The sequence below is a fragment of the Mobula hypostoma genome, chromosome 11, assembly GCF_963921235.1.
Source record: "Mobula hypostoma chromosome 11, sMobHyp1.1, whole genome shotgun sequence".
Classification (NCBI taxonomy): domain Eukaryota; kingdom Metazoa; phylum Chordata; class Chondrichthyes; order Myliobatiformes; family Myliobatidae; genus Mobula; species Mobula hypostoma.
This window is the reverse complement of record NC_086107.1, coordinates 114,876,884-114,888,982: the sequence shown is the minus strand read 5'-3', so window position 1 is coordinate 114,888,982 and position 12,099 is coordinate 114,876,884. Positions and strand designations below refer to the sequence as shown.

The 12,099-nt window shown below is 50.2% G+C and overlaps 1 protein-coding gene across 1 annotated transcript in view; it reads right to left on the bottom strand.

Annotated features, from left to right (window-relative positions):
- Positions 1–8,876: 8,876 nt before the first annotated feature.
- The window catches only part of srcap (Snf2-related CREBBP activator protein), a 70,471-nt gene continuing 67,248 nt past the window's right edge, over positions 8,877–12,099 (bottom strand). Inside the window, exon 34 of the mRNA XM_063062973.1 lies at positions 8,877–11,916. Coding sequence (XP_062919043.1) covers positions 9,772–11,916 — 2,145 coding nt within the window. The 3' untranslated portion in view covers positions 8,877–9,771. The remainder of the gene's footprint in view (positions 11,917–12,099) is intronic.

Here is a 12,099-nt window from a genome sequence, read left to right as displayed (position 1 = left end):
GGTGTTTAGGGAAGGGAGACCATCACGGAGACGGGGAGGGAGGTGGTCATTGGAACGGGGAGAGTCGTAGGGGCTTGAGGAATGGAGAGGGAGGAGGTCACGGAGACGGCAGTGGTGTAGAGACAGGGAGATCGGTGGAGGGGGAGCGTGTACAGGGCGACGATTGATACAGGAGGGGTCTGAGCAGTAAGAACCTCCCTCCCACCGGCAGTCTCATCACCAGGGAGTCTTAGTCCTCGGGCTGGCCAAGGGCTCCCTCATCCATGGAACCAGTGTACTACTGAGTGCTGGGTGGGAGTGACATAGGGTAGCGCCTATGGGATCCAGGGAGAAAAAGCATCGATTGTAATGCAGTTACAAAACGGAATTATGCTTATTGTATATAAATTTTGAAATTATATTCATGTTGGAAATTTGATTAACGATTGCAATAATTAGTAAATACGGTTCTATGCTTTCAATGTAATTTTCTGGGAAAATGTTTAGAAATATTGTGCGTGACGGGACGGTGCGGAGGGAGTGTGTAACGTGACCTCGCTCCCGTATACGCCCCTCTCCAACACCTTTACCCCAGCAGACAGGCAGACTCCATCCACCCCACCTTCCGACACGCTGCTGCTTTTTGGATGGCGGTCCGTCTTCTCAAGCTGAGATATCCTTCAGCATGGTAATACACACAAAATGCTGGAGGAACTCAGCAGGCCAGGCAGCATCTACGGAAATGAGTAAAAAGTCGACGTTTCGGGCCCAGACCCGTAATCAAGACTGTAATTACAGACGGGTTCATGAGCCGCTCCGACCTTTCTGGTATCTAGTCCCTCCCCCACTGAGGCCTCACAAGTTACACACATAAAAGTTGCTGGTGAACGCAGCAGGCCAGGCAGCATCTCTAGGAAGGGGTACAGAATGTCTTACTCGCTCTTCCTTCAGTTAGTCCTGACGAAGGGTCTCGGCCCGAAACGTCGACTGTACCTCTTCCTAGAGATGCTGCCTGGCCTGCTGCGTTCACCAGCAACTTTTATGTGTGTTGCTTGAAATTCCAGCATCTGCAGATTTCCTTGTGTTTGCGGCCTCACAGGTTGTCCGTCTGGCTGACACACCAGCGCAGGGCGGAGGCTCTGCTGAGGACAGCGGGATCTAAGGCTGTTGCAAAGGGACGGGAACAAATCGTCCCGTGGAAACTGAACTGCAATGGGACGACAGCGGATCACCGGGCTGTCGAAATAGGACGGGAAAGGGTCAGCAGGCTGTAGAAACGAGACTACTAGGACTAAGAGGGTTCCCCGCCATGCGACAGTTCTAGCGGGGACCAAGAGGACTAACCCCGCACCGCTTCAGACTGGAAGTTTACTGATATTCAGTCCCCCCCCCCCCCCAACGGTCTATCCCTGGGAAAGAGCGAGAATCGAAGTTGAGTCACTGTGTTGTACAGCATAGAAACGGGCCTTTCAGCCCTTCAAGTCTGTGCTTTCACAGATCGAACTTGCCCGTGTTAATTTTGTTTTCCTCTGTGTCCCGTCATTAGGGAACTTTTCCGAACGTCTTTCAAACGTTGCAGTTGTACCCACGTCAGTCATATCGTAATATGTACTCGTCACCCACTGGGTGAAAAATCTGCCCTTTAAAATCTTTCTCTTCTCGTGCCACCCTGGGGGAAGACTATGAAGGTCCATCTTCGTGGTTTTATAAACCTCAGCCTCTTTCACTCAAGCCTTCCTGTCCCGTGAATAGTTTCTACTCCTCCATTGAATCACACTCTTCATATAGCTGGGAAATCGGAACTGCAAACATGGTCCAAGTGTGGCCCCAGCAGTGTCTGGTACAACCGTAACATTTCGTCCCTACTCCTGTACCCATTGCCCTGACTGATGAAGGGCAATGACCCTGTTCGCACGTGACGGAGCTTTCAGGGAAGCGTGTACCATTCCTGTTCTACAAAATTCCACAGGGTCCTACCGCCAACTGTATCACACTAATCCGTAAAGTCACCTCACGGGTGAAGTGGCAATTCCAGACTGTTTTGGCAGGGCTTGAATGCTAACACCTCTTTAAAAAGTTAAATCAAGCGAAACAGGCGACAACAGGGCTTCACTTCCAGATTAGTTCAATGTCCTCTATGCTGTCTTTGACATGGAGGGACCATCACGAACTCCACAACCCCCAATGATTCTGCGATTTCAGTACCGAACCGACGTACGATGAGTCCTCAGGCGGGTGAACCCACGGAAAGCATCCGGCCCAGCCGGGGTACCTGGCCAATTACTAGAGACCTGTGCTGATCAACGGGCTGGAGTGGTCACTGAGATGTTTAACATCTCACTTCGGCAGTCTCACCTGCTAAAAGCAGGCTTCAATTATACTAGTGCCCAAGGAGAAGGTGGTAACCCCCCTCAATGACTAGCGTTCAGTAATGAAGTGTTTTGAGAGGGTGGTGATGAAACATATCAACTCCTGCTTGAGAAGCGACTTGGATCTACTCCAATTTGCCTACCAGAGCAACAGGTCCACATCAGATGCTATCTCATCGGCTCTTCAGATCTGGACAACAAAAATGCATAAATCAAAATGCTCTTTATCAACTATAGCTCGCCATTCAATACCATAATCCCCTCAAAAATAATCAAGCTTCAAGGCCCTGGCCTCAATACATCCTTGTGCAATTGGATCTTCGATTTCCTTACTTGCAAACCCCAGTCAGTTTGGATTGGCAACGTCCCCTCCACGATCTCTATCAGCCCAGGTGGACCACAAGGCTGTGTGCTTAGCCCCTATACTTATGACTGTGTGGCTAATCACAGTTCCACTGCCATTAGATAGAAACAAACATTAAGACGAATCAGCATACAGGAGGGAGATTCAAAATCTGGCTGAGTGTTGTCATAACAACTTCTCATACAATGTCAGTAAGACCAAGGAGCTGATTATTACCTCAAGCTTCCTTAGGAGCTTGTGAAGATTCGGCATGACATTTAAAATTTTAACAAACTTCTATAGATGTGTAATGGAGATTATATTAACTGGTTATATCACGGCCTGGTATGAAAACACCGAAGTCCTTGAACAGAAAGTCCTACAAAAGGTAGTGGATATAGCCCAGTCCATCACGGGCAAAACCCTCTCCACCATTGAGCATATCTACACAAAGCATTGTCGCAGGAAAGTAGCATCTATCATCAGGGACACTCAGCACCCAGCTCATACTCTCTTCTCACCGCTGCTGCGACCAGGAAGAAGGTATAGGACCCTGAGAACTCACACCACCAGCTTCAGGAACAGTTATTACCCCTCGGTCTTCAGGCTCTTGAATCAAAGTAGTCAACTTCACTTGCCCCATCACTGAAATGTGCCCAAAACCTATGGACTCACTTTCACGGACTTCTCATCTCACATGCTTTATATTTATTTATTACAATTCCTTCATTTCTGTATTTTCACAGTCCGGAGTCTTTTGTACACTGGTTGAATGCCCAAGTTGGTGCCATCTTTCATTGATTCTATTATGGTTATTATCCCATTATGGATTTATTGAGTATGCCCGCAAGAAAACGAATCTCAGGTGACACTAATACATTACTTTGAATTAACCCAATCCTTCCTGTAGCAGGGTGACCAGAACTGCAGACAATACCCCTAGTGCAGTGATTTGTGTAATTAAAACACTGACAAACCAGGTGGATGGGTGAATCGACGGCTGTTGGGTTGGAAGGTAAAACGGAAACAGAAGCTTGCTGGCCCGAATGGACTTACTGAGGGTCACCCCATTAATGGATTCCCTTTGACCCCTCAGCGACCAGCCCCTCCATCCCTGGGTCCTTGCTGTCCCGGGAGAGGAGGGGTGGACGCGTAGTCATTGAGTGAAGACACTGCAGCTAATGGCAGAGCGAAGGGATCCAGGAGTTGGGGCGGACGTGAGTAGGAGATGGAGGGGCTTCCAGAGATATATAGGAAGGAGGTGGTTACAGAGAGAGTGAGGCACTTAGGGGCTGGAGGGCATTAATAGACACAAGAGGGAGTGGAGGGCGTCATTTACATAGGCAGGGAAAAGGAATATGTACCACAGTAGTCAGAGTGCTTACAGGGGAGACGATGAACACAGGACAACGGGGTCCTCCCTCCCATCCCCATTGACAGCTTCAAAAACAGCCGCCGCATCCAAAACATGCAAGAGAGAACTTTTTCGCTGGCTGTCCTCAGATCTCTGGGTTCCATGCTTAGACAGCCCAAGGGCTCCCTCTGCAGCTCGGAGAAGTCATCGAAGAAAGAAAGAAATCAGGAAGGCTAAAAGAAGGCATGAATTTCGTCTAGCAGACAAGATTCAGAGCAAAAGAATTTTAAGGGACAAAATTGGCCCTCTGGAAGACCAGAATGGTAATCCATGTATGGTGCCAAAACAGATGGAGAGATGTTAAATGAATTATTTCCATCTGTATTTACTCGGGAAATGGACAAGTGTCTACTGAAGTCAAGCAAAGCGGCATCAACTTCACAGACCCTGTACCGATTATGGAAGAGTTGTTTGCTACCCTGACAAAAATCAAGGTGGATACATTCCTGGGGCCAGACAAAATCTTCCCTTAGACCGTATGGGAGACAAATGCAGAGATTGCTAGGATCCTAGCAGAGATATTCAAAGCATCCTTTGTAACAGGAAGAGGTACCAGAGAATTCAAGGATAGCCAGTGTTGTTGCGCTGTTTTTTAAAAAATCTCTAAACATAAACCAGGAAATTATAGGCCGGTAAGTCTGACATCAGTTATGGAAAAGTTATTGGAAAGTATTTCAAGGGACTGGATATACAAGTGTATGGATAAACATGGCCTGATTAAGGATGGTTGGCAGAGATTATTGTAATTCCTCTTCCCCCATGATAGTCCACGGCCTCCTCTACTGTCACGTTCAGGCCGCACTAGGGTGGAGGTGCAAGGCCATATATTCCATCACGGTAGACTCCAAACTGATGGCATGAACATCGATTTCTTAAACTTCTGGTAATGTTCCCCCCCCCCGCCCCCATTCTGCCTCACCATTCCCATTTTTCTCTCACCTTATCCCATTACCTCCCCCTCCTCCTTTACTTTCCATAGCCTTGTCCTCATCAGAACCCCCCCCCAGTCCTGTATTTGTTTCACCAACCACCTTCCCAACTCTTCATTCTACCCCTCCTTCATGCATCGTAGGTCGTGTTTAACCACTCCTATAGATTTTTTCCCCCAAGGAAGTCACCAGGAGAGTGAATAAGGGCCAGGCAGTGGATATTTTCTACAAGGCATTTGACGAAGTCCCACTTGGGAAGCTGGTCAAGAAGGTTCAGTTGCTCAGCATTCAGGATGAGGTGGTATATTGGATTAGACACTGGCTTTGTGGGAGAAGCAAGAGAATGGTAGTAGAAGGTTGCCTCTCTGACTGGAGGCCTGTGACTAGTGGTGTGCCGTTAGCAGTGCTGGCTCCTTTGATAATCGTCATCTATATCAATGATCTAGAAAATATGGTTAACTGGATCAGCAGATTTGCAAATGACGCCAAGATTGGGAGTGTAGCAGAGAGTGAGGAAGGCTATCATGGCTTGCAGAGGGTTCTGCATCAGCTGGAAAATGGAAGATAGAATTTAAGGCAGACAAGTGCAGGGTTTTGCACTTCGGAAGGAACAACTGGAGTAGATCTTATAGAGTGAACAGTCGTGCACTGAGGAGTGTGGTAGAACAGAGGTAGCTAGCAATACAGGTCCATGATTCATTGAAAGTGGTGGCACAGGTAGATAAGGTCATAAACAAATCTTTTGGTACATTGACCTTCATAAATCTATTGAGTACAGGAGATGGGTTTTTCATGGTCAGACCCAATTTAGAGTATTGGGTAGTTTTGGTCACCTACCTACAGGAAAGATGTAAACAGGGTTAAAAGAGCACACATGAGCTCAATTTCAACATTTAAGAAAATTTTGGATCGCCATCAGACTGGTAGGGATATGGTCCTGTTGCAGGTCAATGGGAATAGGCAGTTTAAATGGTTTTGTCTCGGATTAGATGGATCAAAGGGCCTGTTTTGTGCTGTACTTTTCCGACTTTACAGAAATAATGTGGAGAGTATAGTAATTGGCTGCATCATTGGAAACACATGCCCTTGAATGGAAGAGTCTAACAGTAGGTGATACAGCCTAGTCTATCACAGGTAAAGCCTTTCCCAGCATTGAGCACATCTGCATGGAGTGCTGTGACAAGAGAGCAGCATCGATAACCCAGGTCAAGCCCTCTTCTTGCTGCTGCCGTTAGGGAGCTGATACAGGAGCATCAGGTCCCACACCACCAGGTTCAAAAGTTATTCACCCACTTCCTGCCCCCCCCCCCAATCATCAGGTTCTTGAACCAGAGGGGATAACTTCACTGACATGGTTCCACAACCTACGGACTCACTTTCAAGGACTCTGCAACTCTTATTGGTTCCTTCAGGTTGTTATAGCCAGGGTAATAATGAGGACCATCTCCCACTACCTATTAAATACACCCAAAAGTTGCGTGCCTCAAATAGCCTCCAACAACCAAGTCTAGCTCCTGGCCTTCATGTGTGGCTTAGCTAGTAAGCCTGGAGCAACTGTTTCTACTGACAGAAGGGGCAAATGAGGGTTATTAGCCCCTTAAAGCCAGTCCCTTTGGGCAGATAGAGCACAGCAGATCATCTAGGAGAGGGAAAATTTTTTGATCTTAAGTCTCCGCTCTTTTGCCACCTTGAGTAAATAAATTCATCCTCGGGTTCCCCTTAAATATTTCACCTTTCACACTAAATCCATGACATCCAGCTCTCATCTCACAAACCTCAGTGGGAAAAGTCTGCTTGCCTTAAGCATTTTCTACCCCTCATAATTTAATACACCTCTATCTAAATCTCCCTCATTCTCCTTTGCACCAGGGTATTAACCCCTAACCTATTCAATCTTTCCCCACACCTCAGTCCTGGCACACCTTTGTAAATTTTCTCTGTATTCTTTCAATCTTACAGATTTCCTGTAGCTATGTGACCAGATCTACACACAGTACTCCAAATTACACCTCACCAACATCTTACACAACTTCAATGTAACATACAACTTCTACACTCAATACTTCACTGTTTTTCCAGCTGGTCCACATCCACTGCCAGCTTTGAGAGCCTTCCCGTTCACTATGCTCCCAATCTTGGTGTCACCCGCAAACGTATTGACCCTGTATATAGCATTATCATGCAGATCGTTGACATAAATGACAATGACCACTACCCACAAGCCTCTAGTCAGAAAGGCAATCATCTACAACCACTCTCTGGCCTCTCCAATAAAACCAATGTTTAATCCAATTTACATCATGAATGCCAGTGACTTAAACTTCTTCATCAACCTCCCATGTGAGACCTTGTCAAAGGCCTCACTGAAGTCCAACCACTGCTTTTCCTTCATCAGATTTTCTAGTAGCCGTTCCAAAAATCTCCGCAGGACTGGTTAGACACCATCTATCACACAAAGCCATGCTGACGGTGCTTAATCAGTTCCCGTCTATCCAAACGTGTATATACGCAGTCCCTTAGGATACCTTCCATTAACTTACCACCACTAAAGTCAGGCTCACCAGCCTAGAATTTGCTGTCTTCTCGGAGCTTCTTGCTTAAGAAAAAACATAACATTAGCTATTGCTCAATCCTCACCCATGGCAAAGAACGTTCTGCTGAGGCCCCTGAAATTTCTGCACCAACCTCCCACAAAGTGAGGAGACCCATTGTCAGGTCCTGAGGTGAAATCCACCCTAAATTGCCTCAAGACAGCATGCATCTTCTCCCATGTAAACCGTACAAGATATATTACCTTATGGTTGGTTTTCCCTCATTCTATAAACCCTGTGTACAGCTCCTGAGCACAGGTGCAAAAGGTCCATTTCAGATCACCATCTCTTTTGGTTCCATGCACAGGTGACCACTCCCATCTACAAAAGGACCAAATATGGCTTTACTATCCGTTTGCCCCGAGTACATTTGTAGAAATACTTTGGATTCTCCTTCACCTTGTCTACCAGAGCAGCCATCTTTTGGCCCTCCTGATTTCCCTGGGTGGGCTCTTGCATTTCTACAGCACACTCTTCCAGTACCTCTATGCATCTCCTCCTTCTTAACCAGGGCCTCAATGGCTTGAAAATCAAGGGTCCCTAAACCTGTTATTCTTGCCTTTTATTCTGACAGAAACATACAAACTCTGTACTCAATTTTTCACTTTTGAAAGCCTTCCACCCTACCAGAAACAACCGACTTACCAGATTTGGCCTTTTTTCAATTTATAATCTCAACCCGAGGACCAGACCTATCCCTTTCCACAATTATCTTGAAACTAATGTAATTTATCACTAAATTCAGTATTACCTGCTCTAGTTAGGTCTTCTATATATGCAGGAAACTTTCCTCAACCCATCCAGCTCTTTGTCAATTATTCAGATAATATATTGATGGCTCTGTGGCAAAGTTTGCAGATGTCTATCAGGATGTTGTGCTGCAAGCTGCAGTGTGTCAAAGTGTAATGGACAGTGTGCATGGAGTTTCTGTGTCTGACCCCAAGACCATGACAGGATTGTAAGGAGAGAGCTTCACTGTTTGATGCTGGGAATGTGACAGATGATGCAGAGGGAGGTTCACTCTGTAGCTGACCATGGGAGCATGCGAAGGGATGGTGTGGAGTGTGCATCACCGTGTGTCCAACTCAAGAATGTGTGATGGGACAGTATGGAGGGAGCTTCATTCTGTGCCTGCATGCAGGAGTGTCATGGGACTCTTTTATAACACTGGCTGGGACAGCATGGAGGCAAGTTCAGTATTTTGGATCTTGGTTGAACCCCCATAACAGCCTCAGAACACCTTGCACATCCCCATGCGCTGTAGATTTTTGTTAATATCTCTTTATTTCTGTCACACAGGTGGACACTTGTCTCCGTTTTCCATACAAAATATTCTTTGCATAGATTTTATTCAAAAGATACATGTATAGTACAATAAGGGAGCGTCTAGTCGGGGATGGGAGGAGGGGTTTACCCTGGAGTCAAGTTGGCTGTACAAGGGGACAGGAAAGACACAGTCGTAATCTGTAATTTATCATGTCATTGAACATAATTGGAACAACTAGATCATCGGAGAACGCAGGGGAGGGAGGGGCAGTGTTTGGTCCCCATCTTGCTGGGAGAAGGGAGAGCAAGGCAGGAGGAGGGAATGGGAGGGTGCCTCCCCTCTCTGCATTCCTCCGCCCCCCCATCCTAAAAAGGATGGGTGGATGTTGGTCAGTGGGTCTGGAGCACCCAATCACCAGCTGCTGGGAGAACCCATGTCCATATCCCAGCAGGCTGACAGGCACGCACACACATGTGGAAACCTGGGTACAGATACTGTAAACCCAACCCCAATCCATCAGGCAGTAATGCGGGCGAGGAGAGAGTCCCCTGGGGTGGGGGACTCACCCTCCTGCCCCTCACAAGCTCCTGTTGGGGGTTCACATGCACATCCACTTATGGGTTTCAGTGGGAGAAAGGAAGGAAAAAGAGTAAGTTGGGGGAAGGAAGTGAAGAGAGGGCAGAGAGAAGGAGTAAGGAGAGAGAAGTGGAAGAAAAGGGGGAACAGGAAGCAGTGAGGGTGTGAGAGATGGAGATCACAGGGGATATTTCCAAAACCCTTCACCCTGGGGTCTGAGGACTGGGAGGAGGATGGTCTCCTGCCTCCCAGTTGTCCGAGGATGGGGGGGAGGGGTGGGGGGGCTGGTGGTTAGGGAGTGAATTAGGCCCTGGGCCGGCGGCCCCTCCGGTTGACAGAGGGGGGTCTTCCCCTGCGGCGTGGGGGAGGGGGTGGAGGAGGAGGAGGACGATGTATCGAGGGCCGTGCTCTGCCTCGGGACTTTCTCCCAGGCGGCCTTCCCCGGCGGGGTTGGGTGGGGGGAGGAGGTGGCGGAGGCGGCGGAGGAGGAGGAGGGGGGGTGAAGGGTAGGGACGAGATGCGGAGTTGGGGATTCTTGGGAGGTCGCCCCCTTCGGCCAGGGATCCGGACTTTGGGTGGGGGACCTGGAGAGCGGGAGGAGATGGGGCGGCCCCTCTTCCTGGGTGGCGCAGGAGTGGATGGAGGGGGTGGTGTGGGAAGAGGGGCTGGCGGGGGAGGAGAGGGAGGCGGGGGAAGAGTGGGGGGCGGGGGAAGAGAGGGAGGCGGGGGAAGAGAGGGAGGCGGGGGAAGAGAGGGAGGTGGGGGAAGAGAGGGAGGAGAGCGGATAGCTTGACGACCTCGAGGCCGGTAACGGCGTCTCTCGAGGGGGGGCAGGAGGTCGCCAGGGCGCTGGCGTGTAGAACGATGGGTGGGGGCAGCTGGTGGTGGAGGACCCGAGGAAGCCTCTTCTACCTTTCCTTGGCCCACCTCTGGAGAGAGGCGGACGCGCTTAGCTTTGATGGGGCGGGGCTCAGGTCGCCGGACAATGACGTTGATTCGGCCAGGGACCCGGCGCAGGACGGTGGCTGAGAGTTGGGCCCCCTCACTAGCCGGCAGCCCCTCCCTCACTAGGGCCTGGTCAGCTGTCCGGCGCCGCCGCTTGATTGGAGGATGGGGAGGTGGTGCAACTTCTTTGTCCTCCTCCTCTTCCTCTTCATCTTCACCCTCTGCAGCATCCAGAACTTGTGGACTGGTGGGCCTCGACCTCTGACCCTCCGCCTCCATGTTGACCAATGTCTCTTGATTGCCTTCTCCCAACTTCTGATGGTCCATCTCTGTGCCAACCAATATCCCTGGGTCATTCTTTTCCGACCTTTGAACCGCTGTGTTCACTATTACCAATGTCCCTGGGTCACCTCCCGACCTTTGACCCTTGGTGTCCATAGTAACTGATGAACCCGGGTCGTCCCCTCCCAACTTTTGACCCTCTGTGTCCTTGGTAACCAATGGCTGTGGGTCAACATCACCCGATCTTCCACCCGTATCCACAGTAATTGATTCCTTTCGGTCACCCTCTCTCGAACTTCGAACCTCTGCATCCATGCTAACCGATGATTGCAGTTCACCCTCTCCTGATCTTCGACGCTCTGCGTCCATGGTATGCAATGCCACCGGTTTGCGCTCGCGTGACCTTTGGCCTGCTGCGTCCGTGGTAACTAGAGAGGGGCTGTCTTGCAACCTCTGACCCTCCAGTGCTGGCTCCACGGTTACTGACATCTCACCCATGGCAACAGGAACACTCAAGGCTTGACCATCTGCAAGGGCAGTCTCTGTCTCCAACTGGCCAGTGAGCGTTTCTGCCTCTTTCGGTCCTGTCTCCATCCGTCCTGGAACTCTCTCTGTCTTTGCCTGTCCCAACTCTGTCTGTCTGGTCTCCCTAGGTTCCGGGACTGTCTCAGTCTGTCCCCGTCGGGTCTCAGTCGCTGTCTCTACCTGTCCTGGGACTGTCTCTATCTCTCCCATCTCCTTCTGTACCAGTCTGGTCTCAGTCTCTGTCTCCGTATCCAGCTGTCCCTGGACTGTCCCCGTCTCTCTCATCTCTGCGGCCCCCATCTCTGTGGGGTGGGAACCATCACACACAGGCCGGACCCCATCACTCCCCCAAACCTCCGACCCGGCCTCCTCAGCGAAGATCTGCTCAGGAAGCTCACTGCTGATGTGGATGTGCAGGTCACGAGTAGTGGAGGCCTCAAAAGGCAGGGGTGGAGGGAGGGGCGGAGGGGGAGGCAGTGCCAGTGGAACCTCTTCGCCCTCCCCATCGGGGACACGGCATCCACGCAGTCGCCGGCTTAGACGAGTGCTGGGGCGGGGAGGTGGCTGTGGGCGGGTCCTCCTCGGGCGCCGGTTGGTTGGCTCCTCGGACGGGAGGGGCTCCTCTTCGCCGTCCCCCCAGCTCCAGCTCTCGTCCTGAGCCTGGTGCAAGTCCTTCCGGGCAGCTTCCACCTGCTCCTGTGGGGGGGAGGAGAGGTAGGAGGGAGAATGATGGAGAGGGGAAGGGGAGGGAAGGAGAGGGGAAGGGGAGGGAAGGAGAGGGGAAGGGGAGGGAAGGAGAGGGGAAGGGGAGGGAAGGAGAGGGGAAGGGGAGGGAAGGAGAGGGGAAGGGGGGTTGGAGAAGGGAAGACTGGTCAGTGG